Source organism: Brienomyrus brachyistius, chromosome 5 (assembly GCF_023856365.1).
Source record: "Brienomyrus brachyistius isolate T26 chromosome 5, BBRACH_0.4, whole genome shotgun sequence".
Lineage (NCBI taxonomy): Eukaryota > Metazoa > Chordata > Actinopteri > Osteoglossiformes > Mormyridae > Brienomyrus > Brienomyrus brachyistius.
The window spans coordinates 30868407-30890987 of NC_064537.1; the positions used below are offsets into that span (position 1 = coordinate 30868407).

Sequence of the window (22581 nt, forward strand, 5' to 3'; positions counted from 1 at the left end):
ATGCCCTGGGGAGTGCGCTGGATGGAGTGCCCCCCCCCCCGGCTCGCAGCAGGAAGCCCCTCCCCATCACAGGAAGGCACTCCATGAATAGGGGATGGTGGTTCCCCTCAGACGTGGAGCGGATTTGCCAAGAGCTGGGAATGCAGTCAGGAGCCAAGTGCCAGGGCGGGGGGGGGGGGGGGGGGGACAATGCTCAGCTCCTTGGAAGCACACTGGTGGGTGGGGGGGCCTGGTGGGGGCTGGTGGGGCCCGAGGTGGACAAATTGAATCAAGATGGAGCTGGATTTTGCAAGATGGGAAAATTTGTTACTTAAATGGCCTGTTTCTCCTCCAGCAGCTGATACAAAAACTATGAAAACCGGGACAGTGTCACAGACGATGTATGATAATCAGTGGTGACTCATAAACACAGCTGCTTACCAGACTGCCAGCAGGCTTTTGCAGTATTGATAGTGTTTTGCAGCATACAGATAGTGTGGTCAACAGTCAGCATTATGTCTTATAGCTTTAATGACGGAGATTTCAGAAAAGTCAGGATTGTTTCTCCGCCTTTTGGGTAAGATCAAATGTAGTATCTGTTCTTATCAGTTCAGTACCTGATATGCCCCCCATGGAGGATGACTGTGTATTATACACATTTTTGGCACAGGGACCCAGAACTGGTGGCTTGCCTCGTCCACTCCACACATGGACCCGGTTTTGTGGTGCTTGCCGGAACGGCCCACCCCTGCTTCCCCAGGGGCTCTGTGGGCTAAGCGTCCATGCCTCTGATTAGAAGATCACTAGTTTGATTCTTGCCAGAATAGTCACATGTCTGCGGGCCCTTGAGCGAGGCCCTTAACCCTCAGCTCCAGGGAATCTGCATGCTGGCTGTATGTGTCTCTGCTGGGGAGTGAAATGGAGAGGGAAAGAGAATCATTCCGAAGTACAGGATAATGTGTAAATGGCAAATAAAGGATCATTTTATTTTCGCTGTGGCCCCCTGGCCCGGCTTGACTCCCCCCGTTGTATGTGTGAAGCCCCACATACTCTGTCTCCTTCCCAAAAGCAATAATAAAAAAAGAGTAAATTGATAACTCAATTTCAGTTTGTGTTCTTATCAATATAACCAATTATATTACTGAAGCAATTAAAGTCAGTTATCGTTTTCAGTTAGGACTGCACCTCTCCTAGGTCTTTAAGTGAATTAATTTGCTGCAACCTCTAGGCTACTCTCTGCCTATGTATGAAAGACTAAATGTATACAGCAATAAAAGTCAGAAACTTTTAATGGAAAATCTCCTGTCATATGCTCACTATGCTTCTTCCCGTGTAAAGCCTTCCTTGTAATGTAATTTCAATCATCCATCCATCCATCCATCCATCCATCTATCCTCCTTCCAGATGCACATCCTCGTGTCCAGGCCTGGAACCTTTTCAAAGCCAATTAAAATTTTGAATGATAGTAAGATCTCCCGAAGCCAGCACTATCTAAGACAATATGCTGACAATTTGTTTAACAATTCAGCTGCCGTTGTAATTCATGTATTTCTTATCTACCACAATGATTTTTTAAAGATTTTTGCTTTGCTGTTCAGGGCATCCAAGACAGGTCATTTTATTTAACAGGTTTAAGACACTGAACAACAAAGAGAACATATCACTGACAGTACATCATGTTCCAGCCAAAAATGCATGTGGCAGTTTGTCCAGCATTGAGTCTAAACACCAGTCTTTGGGAACACGCCCTTTTTTTACGATTCAGAGTTAGCACACTCCACACAAAGGCTGAAATGGTAGCCAAAGAAGGCTGTGTTTGCCTCGACTTCCACTAGAGGGCAGCAGTATCATATTTTGCTGCGTTTCTCTTCCCGCTGGAGGAGGTCTGTTTGGCATGACCAGGCGCCACCCGATGGGTAGCAGCGGAAAGATGCCGTGTCAGATATCTACTCCTACACGGCGTGGCCGGGAACGTCGGGCGGGCTGCGAGGCGCACTGCACGCCGCTCCTCATGCTAATGACACATGCTAATGAAACACGGGCCAAGAGCAACACAGCACCCTTTTAGGGGGGTTACCGCCACCCACGAATCACGTGAGAGCGGCGGACGGCTGTCTTAGCACAGATTCTTCTGTGGCAGCATCAAAACGCCGGCTTCCTCCGAATTACAGAAGCATTTCATGGATTCCTTCATAAAATATGCAGGTCGTTTTAATGTATTTATTATGTGTATGTATGACATAAGAGGATCAAAAAGTATGGGTACTGTAATTACCCCGGTTCACCTTAAGTCACTGTCATGATGCTGTTTAGCGTCTAAGGATGCAATGAAAGATGTGTAGTGATGAAGGGAAAGGGGGTGACTCATGGAAAAAAGGCAGGTTCCAGTGCTGGGAAGGCGACAGTAAGAGAGAGCCGTCTCCTTCCCAGGAGCCGAGTGTAAACCGAGATTGGGGCGGACGTTTGGGCTGTGACTGATGTCAGAGTCGATCCCCTGTGTCACAAAGACGGATCAAAAGAAAACACACCAGCTTTGGGTCCGGAGGCGCAGAGTGACAGCGACAGGTTGTCGGAGGGCTCGTGGTGTGACACGCTGAAATCCACACACACAGGGGCGGCCAAACGCCGAGACGATTCCCAGCAGATCCGGTGCAGAGCAGAGCTGCTCCGACATAACTTTCACAGCCGGAATATATTGTGTTGCTTTTTTAAATGCAGAGTCTGAAGCACCGCAAAGGAAATTTACATCATCACATGTCACTTCTCGCTACGCATCTCTCGAAAATCAGGGCTACTTCGTAATTGTTGGAGGGCATTTTTCCAGCTTTTATTGTTTATTGTTTGCCGCTGTGCAAATTGCTTTTTGCTGCTACCGAGGTTTCTTTATTAGCCCGACTAGCCAAACTGATTCTCATCGCCTCTCCGGCCCTGTAATACATGCGTCCGCACGCAGACCATGTGCGTTTACAAAACAGCCGCCGCAGCTTCAGACGCTGAGCCCCCGCGGTCGAGGTCGAGCCCCAGATGCCAGTAAAGAGAGCACGCATCACGGCAAAAGTATTTGCTGGATAAATGGAAAGGATTTCAGTCTAACCACAGACACTTTACACTTTCACTGACGCAACAGAACTGCCCAAACAAACTGTAGAAAGTGTGGCCTGGTGAAATTCATAGTGGGGGGGGGGGTCTCTGAGGATTAAAGGAGTGTTCCATTCCTGTTTGCGACAGAGTGTTCCATGCATCCGGAATGTGTATGATTCCACTTAAACAATGCTACAAAGTACAGTGGAAATATCTAACCAGCAAGTCCATAAGCGTTATTTTAAGTCACATTTTAGTCCACATTTTTGTCCACCATAAGAGGAAAAAAATACTAAAATGGTTACCAAAGATGTATTCAAAATGCCTCCATCTACATGCAGCTTGATCTGGTAGGGGTCATGGTGTATATTCAAAAAATGTTATTAAAAAGTTAAAAATATCAGATAACCATAAGTCATATTTACATACTCTTAATAAATAACAGGTACAAATTTACTTCCCATTATGTAAGTGTCAAATATTTTATTTTCTTTTATTCGAGAAGCAATTTGTAACAAAACAATGCCGACGGGTGGGCTAAGAAGCCTGATTTGACCTGTGGGAGATGAAAGCAGACGCTGTGAGCGCACAGACTGCTAGGATCGGGGCAGGTCTGCGTTCGTTCAGACCGGCCGGACCTCACAACACCTGGCTCTCAGTCCCACTCCGCGGAATCTCCGCTGGACACATGTGGCCGCAAGGCAGCAGGACACGGCTGAGAAAATGCTGAAACCGTCACGGAGAGGGACGGTCACGGTCACCAAATAAGTCAGACAAAAGCCCAAGTGGACGGCTCGTGGTCCAGTACCCTTGGAAATGCTACAGCATAGTGCATCGAAATTCTAGAGTGCGTTGAAATTTATTAATGGATTGCGTGCCTGGATTCAACATAAAAAAATCACAACCATAAAATCACCAGCTGGGAAAAAGAGCCCCTTTTATGTCAGTAAGATAGAAACACAACTCAAAGCCGAATGTGCATGATGGATGTACATAAAATACATCTAAAATAATTCATATAGTGAATTTATTCATTACATAAATAACTCATATTGCATGAAAAGAAATTCATGTGCCTGACTCCTGAACTGTATCAATATTAATACATTATATATATATATATTTATATATATATATTACAAGCAGAATAAAATGCGCCGGTAATATAGAAATATGGAAGGTTCCAAAGAAAAAAATATGCTTAAATTTTAAGTGAAACTTCAGGAAACCTTAAAATAAAGTCAGCCACCAAGATCCCATTAAAATACGAAGAGAATATAGGGATTTCTAAACCGTTATTTGTAAAACATGAAGTGGGCAGCTTTGAGCCGGCTGGCTGGAAAGCAGCAGCGGGGCAGCAGGAGAGCGACTGGCGGCAGAATGGGGCTTGTTTTCGCGCTTCGTGCTGCTTCGCTTCCGCCGTGCGCAGGTGTGAACGGCGGCATCCTGGCCGCTCCGTGCCTCAGAGCCGCGATTAACGGGACGCGACCCGGGGAGGATGCGCGGGGGGGGGGGGGGCACATGCTCGTGTGCGTGCCGGCACTGCTTTCCAGATGTTGTTCGGCGGAGGTTAGACTGTGTCTTGGAAAAAAAAAGGCAACGAGGTAAGAGACCGAGCGCCCCTTTCCCATGTGGGTGTTCGTTTTATATTTTACAGACAATGTTCCTTTAAAAGTCTGCGCCTGGAAATCCCATTAGATGTGCATATAAAATTTCCCCCATGATTAATAGTTGATGAGGCAGGGTTGGTTGGAGGGTACCAACATGTGGCCGCGGGGCCCCTCCTCCTCGAGATCATATTACACTCCATAAACTTGCCACTCTTTTCCACCTAGCCTTTAAAAGAGAGGTGGGACCTCTGGCCAGGAATGCCTCAGCACTGCGAGGAGGAGCTGGGGAACCGTGAGAGGATGCAGCAGGCTATGACCGGGCCCCTCAGCCCCCAGCCTGTACAGTAGCAGAGAGACGCCCGGAGAGGGAGCCCCTGGATGGTCTTCCTGGCATCACGGCCACTGAAGGAGAGAAGCCTCACCCAGACCGGGGAGAGCAGACAGGCTTCCATGTGTTAACTGGAGCTGGATGCTGTTTGGAATTTCATCCTAGACTGAACATTTTCCGGAGAGACTTTCCCTGCGTGTTCCGGCTCATGGATCAGCCCGCCAGCAGCTGCATGCGGAGTGCCCACCCGGGCAGCGCCATCTGGGGGTGCATGCGGGGGCCACACTCAGCAGTGCCGTCGCCGGGGTTACCACCGTACCAGCAGGGCCCGTTCTCGCTGCACCAGAAACCCGAATTCCTGGCCTATACGGACTTCCCAGGCTCCTGCCTGGTGTCGGCAGCACCACACACCTACCCCCGCGACGACCGGCCCTACGCCGATCCCGGAGGCCCCGGCTACCAGCGGCCCGACTGGCAGTTCCCCGCCTGCGGGGCTCGTACCCGGGGCCAGGAGCCGTGCCCGGCTGGCAGTGGCGCGGCCGAGGTGGATGACGTGGGTCTGGACAGGCTGCCAGGGCCGGTGTCCGGGTGCCTGGAGGGGGAGTACTCACCGCCCAGCATGACGCCCACTGAGACAGAGAAGAAGACCTCCAAGAGGAAGAGGGAGGTTGCAGGTCAGCAGCGATTCGTTTCCATTGGCTGATTCTGATCGATTTCGGTTTTCTTAGTGAAATCGCAGGGGCACTAATTTTTGGTTCATGTTCATTACATGGTTCCTTCAGTACAGGACAGGAGGCTCACAGTACCACGCAAACAACAAGGTTACAAAGTGCTGTCAAGTGCAACATGCTTGATGACCTTAAATGTACAGTTTGGCATTAAGTATAGTCGCAGGTATGGTAGGAATTGTAGAATTTTATCTTAAATATCCACCTCTCTGCTCTGTGAATTATACCAAATGCAACTAGATCTCAAAATTGTCACCTTGAGAGTCGGATCACTTGTGTATTAAACAGTCCTGTTCCCCTCACATGGACACAGACGTGAGAGAACAGACATTCAGGCGATCACACATCAAAATTCGCCATCACAGTCCAGGGATCAGTGGATATTCTTGGTGAGAAGCATCACTATCAAAATAGCTGATACTGATTTGTAATGTCTGATTAAATTGCGATCTAAAAGACTAACAAACACGCACGCTGGACAGCAGAAAGACCAGGCCAAATATTAATACATTTTTGTTACTCAACTCATTTTTGACCACAGTTTAGGTCACAGTAAAAAAGAATTTTCTGCTCTATTTCCAAAACATTAACTTTGTAAAGAGCGCAGTGAAACACACTGGCTTTCGGGCAAACAACGCATAAGCCTCTTTCACTTGTCAGGAAATACAACTTTTCATTTTGTTTGTATTATTACCTATGACACCTATAAGAGTAAAGGGCTGGAAGATGGGTGGAGTATTTATTATGGGCCTGTTTATTTCAATGAAAAGGTCCATATTACTCTTCATTATCATTATTATTATTATTACTATTATTATTATTATTATTGTTGTTGTTGTTAGTAGTAGCAGTAGCAGCAGCAGTATTTACCCCTTTATGCTATATATACACATCTCCATAAACATCTCCATTTGCCATAGTCGCTGTCCATTCCTTTCCCATCCCACACCATTGATCGTCAGCAGATCCCCTCCCTCGTCAGTCAACATCTGCTCTATTTGTCGCAGCATTTGTGAGCCACACTGTGCTGCACTGGAGAGGAGCTGTTGGCTGGACTATCAGCTGCCTGAGGGATGCTGGTAACTCATAGGCGCCCGGCACTCTAAACTGGCAAGCTGCCTCACTGCAGAAACACCTGCAGTCAAAACGTGAATAATGACACTTATGCTTCTCTAAAGGACATTTACAAAACTGGATACAATCCAGTATCACTTCCTTTTGAATAGTGAAATTCACCACCTGCCTCACAATCATATCCATTGATGACCTGTGATCTTCAGTCAGATAGCTGTAACTTTACAATGGATCCAGTAAAGAGTAAGGTATCTATTTTCTCATATCTAAGGTACAGAAAATGCAGAAAATTGTGGAAAATGTTATTTCAATTGAATGAGAATAATGAGTTTTGTACCATCCTGAACTTTGGCGAATCATCATCATCATTATCGCCATCACTGTATAACTAACTTACAATGTTCAGACACTCTAGTAAGATTGGTTGTACTGAAGGAAAGACGGCAGCACGTTAGTGTTTCTGGTATCTTCTAGTTTCCAGATATATTAAGATCTCCAATCTTAAACAGCACGATATTGGCAGTAATGGAGACAGTTACAGTGACCATGAGCCAGTGCTAACAGCACCAATATCCAGTGGGCGATCATTCACTTTAAAATTCATATCACACCAATCAGTATGTTCAACCTTTGTAAACGATCTGTGTTGCTGAATTTGATGTTGATTATCAGCCCACAGCTGCATGTGCTTTGGTAGATAATTTCAGTCTATAATTAAGTTTGCGGTCCACTTATTATTCGGAGCTACCTTTTTAAGACGTTAAAGTCAAACCACAAGTTCTTCGGCACTGAAATGTCTCAACGTCTCAGCACAACGGTTAGGAACATGTTTTTCTTGCATCAGGAAAGAGCAGCACATTTTGCGAGGCAAAGCGGAGATCTTAACAGATGCATTTTAAATATAAATTCAAGTATCACTTGAATTGTTATGTTGATAAAATATTGCATTTTTGCTATGATTTAATATGGTCTGAAGTTGTGTACAACCTGGACTATTAAATTGGACTGAACATATAGCCTTTCTGGATTGTAATGTACTGTTATCACAGTCTGTGTGTTCATCTAGAGCTATACAATACAGACATGTAAATTTTTCTGATTTACAGCACATGTGCCCATAAAGAGACAGGCAAGCCAATGATATTCAGAGAGCAGTACACATTTTATTCAAATATTGCCCATAATTGCTGACTTGGCCTAACAGACCCATCTCCTGAGAGCTGGGGAAGCGTGTTCACGTTCACCTTAATGTGACCTTATTACAACCCACATATGCCCGACCACGTCGACTAAATGACCTTGCCAGCTGTCTCAATTCTAGATGATTATGCCTCGACATTTTCCATACTTCGGTAGTAACACGAGCCCTTCGCACGTGTGCAGTGCCGACTCAAAATAAACAAAATGAGATTCAGAATAAACTAGCTGGGTTCGGTTATGTACCGCCTGTGTCTGTCTGCATAGACACTGCATGGAAGGGCGATATGAAACATTCTAGACTTCTGAGGACCTAATCAGATCCACCTGCGCACATTATTCATAAACAGTGATGCCTCACCTGGCAGCAGAAATGCAGGCACATTTTACACGCGTCGCATTTTCTGCACTGATTTAAAAGTCATCTGGGTTGCCAAGATGGCAAAACAGCTTTTAGCTTTTAATCAAAACCTTACCCAGCCACACAATATTATTTTTTATAGATTTATTTTCTTTGTATACTTTTTTATTTGTGTTTATAAGTTTCCCCTCAGTTTTTTTTTAGGATACTCTAATCTTGTTTAAAAACATGAAAAAGGAAAAGAATGAAGCAGTAATTTTAAATCTGTGCTTTTGTTTTGTTTTGTGAGCAATTAAATCTTTACAATGAGCTCTAACAGCAGGAGCAGTTTGGTGTTAATTAGGACGAATTACTTTACCACCCTTTCCAAATTTCTGCCAAATGTTGTCTGACCCCGAAGACTGTGTACAGCAGCAGTCTCTGTAAGGCAGTTTGGTGACATTTATGAGGAGATCTTCTGATGTCCTCACCGGCAGTCCGCCCAAAGATTAGCCCTGCATCCACGTTTACAGTCCAGACGAACACGTTTGGTGGTGACGCTGAGATTGTGTGGCATGCAATAAAGAGGTATAAACAACAATAATAATAACAATAACACACTCCGTGTGCTACTTCACTGCAGACTGCTGACTTCCAGGCAGTTAGCAGACAGTCAGACCCCAGTCAGGCACATCTGGCTTCGTGAGCGTAACCCACAGCAGTCTGACCACGCAATTTGGCAGGGGCTACACAAAGATGTTCTCAGTGTGACAAATTATAAGTGTTTTGGCAGCATTACGTCAGCTGCTATTTGTCTGAGAATGATGCAACATCACATCAGAGAACCCGACACTTAATTGCAATAAAAAGGCATTTGCTTCCCTGGACTGATTTTGCTCGGATTTTTGATTTGTTGTGTTTTGTTGTGTTTTGTTGTGTTTTTAGTATAAGTGTACTTTTAATAGTTTTCTCTGAACAGCATAAACTATACGATGCGTTTGGGATCTTCACTGGGCAAGATTTTGCTAAATTTCATGCTTAAGATCAGCCTTGATATTGACTGCGGCTCCTGGCGTTTGCGAGGGACTTTGGGCAATAAATCGTATTTACGTTCTGTTCGGCCCGATAGATCTCAGAGGAAGGGGGTCTTCGTATTTAAACTTTCAGCGGGGGACTCTGCTCTTTGTGGTCCCTTTTAATGGTGTTCCGCTGCATTCCTCCTTAACTGGAGCCCACTCAGCCCCACCCCGGTGACCCCCTCTCACACCGGCCCCAGTGCTTCTTCGGTCGTCTGTGTGTGTGTGTGTGTGTCCTGCAATGGCAGTAGGTCAAATCTCAGGACCAACAGCCATATTGCTGGCCAGCACAGACCCGTTCGGACCCTCTAGGCCAATTTCAATGGACTGCTGTCAACCAGCAGGGCATCATAGCAAAATACCAATAGCAGATTATGATTTTTTTCATGATATTTCAAGATCTCAAAGTCCCGTTTTCTTCTGATCCTCCAGAGACTCACGACTCCACCTTTAAGGGCGATTCCAGCTGCAAAGCGAGGAAGGAGAGAACGGCGTTCACCAAAGAGCAGCTCCGGGAACTGGAGGCAGAATTCACCCACCATAATTACCTGACCCGGCTGCGTCGCTATGAGATCGCAGTGAACCTGGACCTCACCGAGCGACAGGTACGCACAGAACCGCAGCTGCTCAGCCACGCCAGCCTGCAGGAGCTACCCTCCATTAACTAGTCTGGGCAAATAGCAATGGCTTGGGGAGCCAATCAGAGGCAGTCAATTTGAAAGGGTTGGGGTAAGATTTTCCATTTATACATAAAGACTATCCTTCTTTCAACTCAACTTTCATTATGAAAATGCCAACCTCATCATCACCATTTCATTCTGTCAAGTTGTCGGGCTTTTGTTTTAATTTGCAACATTAGTAACATTAATTAATTACTGGTTACCATAGTTTCCATAGTACCTCACTTTGCTAAAGGCTGTATATGAAACATAATATAGCTTGACCCAGTATATATTACAATTTATTAAAAGATCTATTCAAGCATCCACCCAAGCTGAACCTGTTTTATAACTACAGACTTCAAATACTGGTTCCTGACTGGTCTGTGAGATGCTGACCCCATCCACTCACCCGTAGCCCACTCTCCCCAGTGTTTCATTCTGCACGGTCAGTTTCAGACTGGCCACAAAGTCTGTGCCAAGCAGAGATGAGTTTCCCAGGCCCTGGGTCCAAACCCCAGATCCCAGCACTACCCCGTGCTCATTCCGAAACCCCTCTGCAACTCGGCACTGTGTTTTTCCAATGAAGTCTACATATTTTGGCAGCCAGAGATCTTGCACACAAAAATGACAAGGGAGGATCAGACGAAGTAATGCGCTTAAAATAGTGTGGGAACAGATTGTCTTTATTCCTGTGTTGCTGTGGGGAATGCAGAGTGGGATGCACAGAGGTCTCACATGGCCTCCCCAGAGCCCAGCCCACACAGGAAGGATACAGCCTGCACTCACAGGAAATGATGCCATGACAGTCCCACTGACTGAACACAGTACCTATACATTTCTACACATTCCATTGTCCTGAGCTGGATAGTTACTCAGATATTTCAGTTTTTTCCTTTGTTATATCCATTAGATAGGTAGTTCGATCGATGTTACACTTGATTAGACCACAAAAGAAGTGTCAAATAAAAGAAAGGAAGAAATGATCACAGGAAATGCAGCAGAAGCGTTAATTCCAGTGATCTCTTTATAACGGACACTGTAATGAAGAAATGTCTGCTTATCTGCTTTTCCCATATAGTTTATGCAGTATAGTATATGCTTTGATTTTATGGGATTTTTGGTTACAATCCCTGTCTGTCATTTCTAGGTGAAAGTGTGGTTCCAAAACAGACGGATGAAATGGAAGAGAGTGAAAGGAGGGCAGCCCGCCTCTCCGCACGACCTGGAGACAGACGACGTCGATTCTGCAGCCTCGCCCAGCTCAGAGTGACGGACTTGAGCCAGCCTGCAGCAGCTGAATGCCCGTTGATGCCGCATTGCATCTTGGGATGCCTGGTTGCTGGAGTGGCCAGCGCCCACTGACTGACAGACTTGTGCATCTGCAGTGATTTTTGTACGTTTCCTTCTCACCTAAGCAAATGGCAAAGTGCTTTCCTCTATACACACTCTCCAGGTAGTTATGTTCTACATTCAACTCTTTTACAATGAGAACTGATTAAAAGTGAGGAGAAATGTTTTGGCGTCATCAGTCCAATGAAAATGTATATTAGTCACTCAGTTTACCTCTACTGTTGTATATGGAAGTGCTTTATCTGGTGAGCAGTTAAGGTCGATAAAAAGCATCTGTCATTTTCAGCTTTCTGCTGAAAAAAATCTTGTAAATGTTGCCAAGTTAGCAGAACTTCCAGAGCTTCACAGCCATTCCAGACTTGCCGATTCAACTGGCTTTTGATAAGTTGTGCTGTTTTTATTTTTTTAGTAAACTTTGACTTTTGTTTGTATTTCTGTTTTTACATTTGAAATTTTAATAATAAATGAAATACAGATGTAGCAAATTAAGACCTGCAGTTAAAGGCTTCAATAAATGTTGTAAAATTTTAAGCAAAGCCTTTATAATTTCCTTCTGGGTTATGGGGGTGGGATTGCAAAGCCTTTCATTCTGGCCCACAAATGCTTATGCAAGTTTTTAATAGAGCTTTCCATCTCATTGTTTTTTACAAAAACCACACAGCGTCATTTAAAGCTTCAGCCGCAAACGTCTCGATTCAGCAAGCGTGTTCGCCCGCATGGAAACAATGCCACTTCCTGGAAAATCTTTTCTGCAGTTCTTCTGAGAAACTATTACTGCTGATATATCACTCAGTCTTAACAGGCCTGGGATGACAATGCTAAGTTGCTAACAACAGGCAGGCATAGACGGCATGTGATTGAAACGTCGGGTCTTATTGCACCGCTGCACGAAATGCGCACGGGCGGTGCTTTTAAGTGCTTCTTAAGATGAAGAAGCACTTTCCTGCTTCACTCTGAAGAAGAAAAGGGAAGCATCTGGGCAGAGGAGCGGCGAGCAGGATCAGATTGGCGATTCGTGCGGGACTGGCCCGCGGTCTGAGGTCAGACAGCTTCCGTACAATGGAAAGGGGAAATAATGGGCTGGAATGGGCAAAAACAAGTCTTCTCAAATACAGGATGTTGTTGTAGCAGGTAGCAAGTCGTCCAATTTCCTGCTTCCCAGAGGAGACATTTGAAAAGTGTTGCAGTCGGTCGGACACACAATGGCAGGCCTATGCTCTGGCCGGCCTTCTACAGAAAGGCCCCTGGGGTTACTGCCCTCTGCGCTTTTTCCAGCAGAGGTATGATTCCGAACACACCCACCAAGCGCCGTAACCCTTAACGCACCAGACCCAGGAGGACAGCATCTGTAGGCCGACGACAGCTGCTGCAGGATACCAAACTCTCCGCGTGAATGACTGTGCTGTCTTCTACCCGACAGTGCTTTCTAATTGGCTGAGAATCCAAAAGAAAGTCATATTTTTATTTATTTCGAGTGTAAGGCTCGCTGGCCTATATGCTCATTTAACTCCATTAACTCATTACTCCGTTCGTGTTGAGTTCTATCCTTCTCTGCTGATTCCTTTAAATGTCTAGTCTATCTCGTAATGTTTTGGGATTATAATACAGTGTGAATTTTTGATAACAGCACGAGACCTGAGCTGCCAATAAATGAGTCTGTCGAGGCTTGCAGAAAAATGAATAACTTGAGACACATTCAAACTGATTCATCAGTTACTTCACTCATTCCCGATTCCTCAAAATTATAACTGAGAATAATATATCTGCATGGGTCAGATCTGAAGTAGCTGAGAACACACTTGAGCGGGTGTGAGTCTGTCACGGCGAACACACGCTCAAACACTAAAAGCAATTTAAAGACACCATCTCACCTAACCGCATGGTTTCGGGCTGCGGGAGGAAACTGGCGTACGCAGAGGAAACCAGTGCAAACAAGGGGAGATCATGCAGACTCCACAGACACCGAACTGGGGACAGGAATCAAACCCACTTCCCTGGAGGTGTGAGGCCACAGCGACCCAATGAACCACCAGCCCCTATGTGCTAGTAAATGTGAAAGCTGTCAAGAGCCATAATATTTATATAGATGCATGGTGACACTTTGCATTAACTGCACCTTCATAATGCATTCATTATGCATTCATAGAACATTCATAAGCAGCATGTAAATATACCTTAACATGTCTTAAAGTATTGCATTCATAATGCTTTCAATGATCAACACATGACATAAATATATAGCTTCACATATATTTATATATGTTTTTGTATATTGTATAGTTTTTTATTGTTATATTGTATAGTCCTTTATTGCTATTTTATTGCTCTGCTTATATTGGCTTTTTGCTGCTGTAACAATGCAAATTTCTCAGATGTGGGATTAATATAGGTCAACTTATCCTATCTTATTCTGAAGATGTAGTTAATGTGAAGCATTAATAAATGTACTAAAACTGAAGAAAGTGAAGTACAAGGCTGACACGTCTTAGCACTGGTGCACAGATGGTACTTGTGAAACATCAGCAATGATATAAATTAGCCGTCTCAGCTTGTCACTAAAATTAATATGAATGAAACAGATGTAAGCTCAGCAAAAAGTTAGTGCACCTGCTTGTTTGGGCAAGACACTTATGTGGAATTTGGTCTCCCTGTTCAATTCTTACATCATCAACATGTTTGATGAAAAAAAAATGTGCTGCTACAACAAGAAAATCTAATAATAAACAAATAATCTGGATTTAGCAGTGGCGCACATAAGGATAAAAGGAGCAAGTGTCCCAGAGCAGGAGGACAGCAGCATTGATATTAAAGCAGCTTTGATTATTTAAGCAGACTCCTCAATGGAACATTCCTTAAATATCTCCGGTCTCGAAGAGTTGTGAATATGACCTTTGCTTCCTTTCTGTGGGCAGTTAAATAAATGCTCTCACAAGAAAACATTTGTTAGCAGTTGGAACACAAGCAAGTGACTTCATTTGAAATGTAACCGGAGAATCATATAATGGTCTTTCAATGTGGTGAGCAGATATCAATTCTGAGTGCAAGATTACAGGGGGGAAGCGGCAGACTTCACTGGCACGAATTGCTGAAGTGCTGCTTCTCGACTGACCTACTCTACCACACACCCGGAACTTCCTGCTGTCAGTGAGGCTCACACGTGTATGCACACCCAGTGGAGAATTATTTTGTTTTCATACAGGAACAACAAAATTATACTTTAAATAATGGCTCAGAAAGATAATCATTAGCATGAAGCTTGGTGACTGACATTCGTCCTCCATTTCCCAGACAGAAAGATGTTACACAAAAACAATTTAATCCCAGTGGGATTTGTCATTGCTGATTGGTGAAATTAATGTTCTTAAACTATCACGACAATACAGATAAAACATTTGGTAACGGTTGCCTGTGGCAAACCAGTAGCTTTTCTGCAAATGAGTTACTCATGTTCAGTTACTGGCTGAAGAGCAGGACCATCTTTAAATGATTCATTCCAAATGTCTTGGATATATCTTAGAAACATTCCTTCATTTCTATCTATTAATATCATAAGCAAGCATCCAACAGCACTGGAAATAATCTGGATACTTTTTCATAATATTCTATTGCCGGCTAAAAAATTATTCATGGGATGATTGAGGTAATACGACAGTCTCGCATAGATCCACACCTACCTACGTGCGGCGTACACCCCGTACACCTATCCATGCTTGACAAGTGCTTATCCAGTACAGGATAGCACTGAGTCTGGAACCTATAGCAGAAAACACAGGGCAAGGCAGAAGGCAGCGGATACCCCGGGAGGTCTGTCACAAGGCACACGTTCACACAACCACAAACCTTACCTAACTACACACTTTTGGAGCGGGGGTGGTGGGGGGGGGGGGACCGGTTCGGGCAACATGCAAAATCCATGCACTCGAAGAACACGGAGCTGGAAATAACTCAAAGTAACATTTTCTCTTTTGCAGCTGATGTGTCTGATAAATATCACAAGAAAAAGTTTTCAATTGCTGGCACTGAGCATATGCGGTCTGGTATATTTTATTATGTCAAACCTATATTAAATAAACTCGATGCAGACATATTGCAGCATGTCCTGTGTCACCAAAAGGAGAAAACGAAAAAAAAAGTCTCTGAAATTCACAGTCCATTATCGTCAGAGTTTTGGATTCTGGGAGTAGCCCATGGCTGTCTGAAGGAGGACACGTTATTTCTGATCATTTCTAGCATCCTAGAATTGAATGTTATACTTAGCGGAACAATAGGTGTGCCAGAATTGAGGAAAAATTATATACCTTACTGGACTTAACAATCTCGAACAGGAGCATTTCGATTACTGCAAACAGGACCTTTATTTTGAAGCTCTTCGGGGCCACAGAAGGCTTGTGTGAAGATCTGGCCTTGATGGATGGCTAGAGGTGGTGAGGTCACAGCTGACAAGCGGTCGTCGGGATTGAAGCGTGTCCTACGGACTCGGCTCCGCTGTGAAGAGCATCTGCATGTCGAGCAACTGTATGTTATTGTTTACGGAGGCAACATTTCAGTGCTGACATCAAAGCTGTGTGACATCTGAACTGCTCACCGAGGTTAGTTCTGACAGCAGATATTGATGTGATGCATTTCCACCACTGGATTTTATAATCTGAACAAAAAAAACTATGCAGTTTATACTGAGCAGTGAGAAAGGGCTTGGTCTGACACTGGGGACATGAATCATAGCCAGAGCTAGAAAGCACTTTGCCCCATCGGTTTTCACAAGTAATACTGGATGACAAAACCAGAAAATGACATGTTTAATATCATATATTTTACTGTACCACAGAGCACACGCAAGTACAACGCTCATTGTCAATTTAGTTGAATCAGATTTCGCTCTGAAAAATAACATGTACGCTTTGACATATATGGAGTCAGATTCATGAGTTGTTTATCTGAAGTGTTTAGAGATTATTAAAAAAAATAGCAAACTCTCTGCTTCGCCAAACACAGATATTTAAGGTAGTGCACACAGTGCAGTATATGGAGTGGATGAATGATTTTGTGTTTATTGATACAAACCACAAGCCAAACAAACTGAAACAAATATTTGAAACCTTTTGGCTTTAACCAGGGCAGGAAGTATGTGGTTTTTATTTAAAAGGATCTTTCTCCATTTTCCAGATTTGAACTCAAGGTTATTTTTCTGGCTCAGACTCTCGTTGAGTCTCGTTGTCATGTGTGTGTGAAGAGTGACAGTGAGGTAAAGGGTGATTTCAGCCACCCCTCAGTTAATATGAGTATTAAGGCAAAAGTCTTATTTTCTTATTTTCTTCTGACTTTTAAGGTATAATTTTCTAGATTGTGGGTGTGTCCTAATGAGGGGACGGCTTAGTGCTTACTTGTTTCATCTGGACATGGCAGGTTGTTGAATGTCCGAATGCAAACAGGGAAAAGGGGGCAGAAAGGAGGGGTTAATGTGACGAATGGGATGGATTCTGCATGCTGTGAGGCACTTACACTTAGATTGTGAAAGTTTAAATGTACATTATTCAGATGATATCTGGGAATTTGTGTCAGATGTCATAGTCCAAAAATATCCACCTTTAGATTTAGTAATAAATTTCCGCATATATTTTTGGATTTTGGGTTATTAAAGTTGCCTTTCAGTAGAAACTTACTCTAGATCTCTGATTGCGTTAAATTGTCGTTACTCTGGAGGACGTTACTAAGAGCCCCGCCCCCAGTCACCCATATCCAAGCAGGCCAGATTTCCGCAAAGATCAATGTAAGACATGGGTTACGGAAAGGCCTGAAGACAAATATTCAAGGTTGCTCACCCCCCTTGGCCATAAAAATTGTGTTATTGTAGGCCACCTGTGAGTTTATTCCCCCTCTGTACATGTAGCCCCCATCCAAACATCCCGGGCTAAAAGCGGGGCGAGGGGGATGGGGGGCGTCTTCCGCATGTCCTCCCAAGACAGCAATTTTTTGGAGAAGTAGAGAAAAAAACCCTGGGTAAGCTTAGAGTGGAGGGATGCATGTGTTTATGGCGAATCAACAGAGGAAATGGGTTAGAAATGAAGAACTGTTGAAATGAGTAATTCCGGTGGTAGCCTGCGTGTAGAGCCCACGCAAATGAAGACTCTACTCCCACACTGCCTCTCTGACTGACCCCCAACCTGCCCTGAGATTGGTGAGTCCTCTGAGTCAGATAAATCTCCTGCTTCCACCTTGTTCAATCAGTTTGGCCTGGGTAGGGTCCCGGAACTCAGTATTAAATCACCCGGCCTTCCTGCTGGTTCTCTCTGACAGCCCATTGGGCCAAGTGGTGCCAGGGTCACAGGCCTAAGCCAACAGCACTGCTCCTACTGTCTGGAATATCTGATTGGCTCTCCTGGGTCTTTCCCGAAAACAAGGAGTCAGCCTGTGATTGTCGAACACTGTGCACAGCCTACAGCCCAGTTTGCTCTTTGCCAGTGGTGCGGCAGGGGTGAGGAGAGATGACAAGCCCCAGATGGTTTATATTACATGCTGTTGACTTAGGGACAGTGGGGTTACCGCACTCCAATCTCATGTGGAGCATTGCTGTTCTTCCCCTGGGTCTCTGGCTTACTGACTGTTTGCCTTTGCGACATTTCCGTTCATACGTGTCAATATCTCCTGTTTTTAACAGATCTATTCAACGGCAGCAGCTCTCTGCATACACCAGTGGCCAAAATTGTATAAACACAAGTTCTAGAGTCTGCAAAACGTAATTCAACTTTTGCTTAAGTTACTTATTCGTAACATCCTTTGATTATTTATAAACATTACCGTACCCTACCATGCCAAAAATACTAGGTGTTTCCACAATTTTGGCCGCTGGCGTACGGTGAGCCGTTATACACTATTCGAGCAGAAAAAGGTTTCATCATGTTATTTGGGCACAAGTGAAAGACCTGCCAAAGATCCTCCATAGTTTGAAAGCATTATCCTTACATAAAACGTACAGTAAAAAAATGAGGTCATACGTCGGCTTTCCGTCATTAGAAGCCATCCTGCGTGATCCCCAGAGTGTTGTGCCTGTGATCCTCGCATCTTCACTGCTGCATAATTGGTCATAAAGCGGAACAGATTTTCCTCTGTAAAGTAATAAGTGGTGAACCATCGCAGACTTGTTATGCTGCCTTTGAGCTGTTCTCACTCCGCAAAGTTGATGCGAAATGACATGTTCATTTTGTTTATTCCTCTGAGCGTTTTCAGTACATTGTGCTTCCAGATGTTTCTGCGAGACATCTGTGTCGGCCCCACTTCCTGGAGCGGTGATTGGGTGGGAGGGTGCTCTGGCCATGAGGCGGCGACCAGGGAGCGAGGAAGCGGCTCGTTCCAGATTCTGACCGTGATTCATTGTGAGGGCTGGAGAGCTCACATGGATCCAGGCAGGTTTCCTGTAACACACAGCTCATCCAGAGAAGGGCTCTGGGAAGTGGACAGTGATCACTCCCGGGGCTGTAGGCTCAAACTGAAGGTTACTACTGCACTATAGGGAAGGAACTTAGGGAGGTATGACTTGTTTCAATAAACGGGAAGCTGTTTGACACCCAAAATCGTTCGCTTCGGTCAGTGTAAGACTGCAGTCGGTGGCTGTAGTATAATTCTCAAAGCTTCTCTGAATATGATGAGGAAGTTCGTGTGAGATGGGAGCTGAGACGTGTGGTTCAGGACTGCGGCTCAAACCGGCCCAGTCAGTGCCCCTTAACGCTGACCCTTTCAGTAACTTCCTTACTGTACGTGTGCCTGCCTGAGTCAAACCGTCTTATTCACATTCTCTCTGCTGTGTAGTGCAAAATTATTATTTTTTTTTAATTCAAAAAGCAATAATAACTGTTGTTAAACTAAAAAGAAATAACAAGGATTAGAAGCTGTTAAAAGGTTCTGCCAAAACACTGCTTTGTTGCTTCTGCTACATGCTTTTGATGTCCCAGAGGGCAATTTCCACTCTTGTGTTACGGGCGGCTGTCTGACACGGAGCTGGGCAAAAGGTTGCGGCCCATGCTGGTGTGTTTGCGGTGATGGTTGATGGGGGGGTCCCAAAGGATGCCCAGTTACAGGTCGACGCACTGGGCTGCACACCATGCAATGCAGCAGAATTGCCATGGGAACACTGCAGGGATTTCTCGCCAGCTTCATACTCGGATGTAACTTGGATGAATAGAGGAGCATAAGGCCCACAGATCTCCGTCCACAGATTGCATTTGGCCTAATATGGAATTTTCACTGCCTCCGCGGTCCAGTTTATTTCCTGTCCTGAACAAACAGTATGAACTTCTGGCATTCAGACATGGCAATGATATTCTATATACCACATGGTGAGGATATGACAGCAATGGTGCTGTGGGTCTCCAGACCAATTGATCTCCTTGCTGTAGGTCCTCGGCAGTAGGAGAATGACCCGCGCACTGGTGCCATTCTCCCCTCGCGGTCCCCTTACCACTTAGCCCCTGAGATGAAACGGAGAGCAGGACCGTGTTCGTAGCGTGACAGGCTAGAATTTTCTGGAGCTTTTCCCGTGTTATTCTACATCCAGTACTGTCTTTCATCAGCAAAGTCCTCCCGCTTACAGTCTCCCAGAGAAGGGCCCAGTGTTGGGTTTCACTGGAGATCTCCCACCGGAGCCTGTGGGAGGATGATTTTTAACACATGTAGAGCCGTTCTGAGGAACAATGGCCGGCCTGTTATTGTCAGCTCCCCCAACAGGACTGGGCCGGTGATGTCACACTTTGCACTCCCACCTTTCGCCCCCTCTTTAAGTCCCCCGTCCAATTAACACCTGTTTTCGCGGCTCCTTTGCACCCGGGCGACCTCGCAGAGCAAGCTGTTTGGTCTGGGAGGGATTCCCCACAGCCTGTGATATTAATGCTCTGATCCCACTGATTTCCATGCTGCACGTCCCCGGATGTCAACAAATGTCCCATGAGCCCAAATGTCCACAAGCCCCCAGGAATGACAGAAATCCAGAGTTTGGGAAGGAGTTGCGGTATATTATGTGTGTTACCCAATGATACATTTTAAAAATATTATAAATTGAATTAACTTGTCCCTGTTCAATGTTATATCAGCCCCAGACAACATCTGTATTCGGTTTTTCCAAATGTATTTACAGTATTTACAGTTTTATGGCATTTATAGTATTTATTATAGTGTTTTTAGTAGTATTGTATTACAACATTTATATTTGCAGAATGCAGTAAATTGCAGTTTCTTCATGCTCATTCCCTTACACTACCACTGCATCCACTGACAAATACTGTACCATCAAATACCTGTTCTGTAGTGATAAATATTCTTAGTACATTACTTTTAACCATTATCATTATTATCCTCAATAATTGTTTGCCAGTTTTGTCAGTCTGATTATTCTTTATTCTTCATATTATCTATCTATCTATCTATCTATCTATCTATCTATCTATCTATCTATCTATCTATCTATCTATCTATCTATCTATCTATCTATCTATCTATCATATGGCTTTCATTTGGCTGCATCATTCGATTGATGCTTCCCAAATTTTGTCACAGACTACAAAAGAAGCTAAAAACCACTGTGCAACCAGCCTACCCTCCTGTCACTTCAAAGACATGACATCATCAGTCAGAAACTCCTGACATTCCAAGGCACTGGGGGACATGTCTCTGATTGGACGCCTTGGAAGGGGGAGGGGAGGGCTAACGGCCACTGCTAATGTTCCCAGCTTCATGCCAAGGGCCCACAGTCCACAAGGCCTTTATGGATGCCTGTCCATGGTTTCATTTGTAATTCTGTCATTTTGCTGAAGAAGAAAGAAGACAGATGAGGATGAATGAAGCTGGATTGATGTTTGTTGTATTTTGACTGCTATGTATATATTACACAGGCTTTTTACCAGTCAGGCACACAATGACAGAATGGCCAATCAGATTCCGTTTTGGGGTCCTGGACTGATTTCACCAGGCTTTATCAGTTTTTCACTCTTCATACACTAATGGAAGTGCATACTTTTATGGTCTGGCTCGACAATAGAAGACGGACAGCAGCCAGTGCCGTCTTCAGCTGGAATTCGGCATCGGAGCCTGACCCTTCCAACCGTCCTGCTTCCATCTTGGAACGCTTCACACGATCTTCAGTGTAGTTCCAGTTCTTTTCCCCACAATAAAGCATTTCATAGCTTTCCAGACTCTCATTTCACATAATAAAATAAAAGATAACAGATATAAGCTATGGTGATTATGACAGACAAATTACTCTGCAGTCCACTAGAGCACTAAGTGCAAGATACTGTACTGGCTGGGTTGGAAGGTAATGCAGTAAATTTACTCTTATTACTGTAATGGAGTAGTTTTTCATGAAATGGTTCTTCTTAAGTATTTTTAAATGAGAGTATTTTTATTAGTTTTATTAATTTCAGGAATAGTGCAAATGAAGGAGTGGCAAAGGGTCACCCCACCCCCCCCCCCCCCCACCGCAATGACCTGCATTCAGCTGGCAAGCAGGCGCATGGACGGTGTATGTAGCAGACATGCAGACTCAGGCTTAACCCCACTGGCATTTCTTCAGACAGGTTGTCAGCTGGTGAACCAGAAGAGGATCCCTGGCTGCGTTTTATTTTCCAGTGTCGATCATCGTTTTTGTGTCCGTCTCTGTGTTGGGCCGTCTAAAGCAGCTGTTCACTTTTTACACCACATATCGAATCAGAAATCGCAAAGCAGGGGGTAGCGGCGGTAAGCCATATAACGCCATTATGGGCGACAGTTACATACACTGATACCCTCACATACCATACAAAGAGTTAAAAATGCCTACTTACCCTACAACGGCGATAACTGTCAGTAGCTTCCAACTGTGACCACTGGTGCTTTTCCACTGCTTCCAGGAACCGAGCCGTAGCCAAGCCGTAACCGCTGACGTGCAAAAGCGCGACCAAACTGAGCTGGCTGCACCACCACCAGCCGGAGGGCGCTGGGGGACCAGTGGGGGACCAGTGGGGGACCAGTCCATACATCGAGTTCTGTGCATGGATTATCTGAAGGAAAAAACTTACATCCTCCTACTTCAAAAAGTGCTACAGAACAGTGAAATGGAATGGATTCGTGATGCAAATTTACCAAACAAATGCTAATTCCATTAGCATGTGATACTTGTATAACACGGTAAT

General features: G+C 44.6%; 1 protein-coding gene and 1 non-coding gene across 2 annotated transcripts; both read left to right on the forward strand.

The window, feature by feature from the left end:
* Nucleotides 1-536: 536 nt before the first annotated feature.
* On the forward strand, nucleotides 537-730 carry LOC125743195 (U2 spliceosomal RNA). The gene has a single exon (XR_007398307.1). It is a non-coding gene; the product is annotated as a U2 spliceosomal RNA (small nuclear RNA).
* A 4166-nt stretch (nucleotides 731-4896) lies between these two features.
* On the forward strand, nucleotides 4897-11955 carry meox1 (mesenchyme homeobox 1). Its single transcript, XM_049015240.1, has 3 exons — nucleotides 4897-5672; nucleotides 9846-10018; nucleotides 11223-11955. The coding sequence occupies exons 1-3, from the start codon at nucleotides 5207-5209 to the stop codon at nucleotides 11343-11345; spliced, it is 762 nt and encodes a 253-aa protein (XP_048871197.1). The 5' UTR covers nucleotides 4897-5206; the 3' UTR covers nucleotides 11346-11955.
* Nucleotides 11956-22581: the final 10626 nt, after the last annotated feature.

Excerpts from the sequence above, each read along its gene's own strand:
- meox1 (XM_049015240.1), top strand. The coding sequence starts at position 5,207 with ATGGATCAGCCCGCCAGCAGCTGCATGCGGAGTGCCCACCCGGGCAGC. Across the intron at positions 5,673-9,845 it reads GAGGAAGAGGGAGGTTGCAG|AGACTCACGACTCCACCTTT; the intron begins GTCAGCAGCGAT and ends CTGATCCTCCAG. Across the intron at positions 10,019-11,222 it reads TGGACCTCACCGAGCGACAG|GTGAAAGTGTGGTTCCAAAA; the intron begins GTACGCACAGAA and ends TGTCATTTCTAG.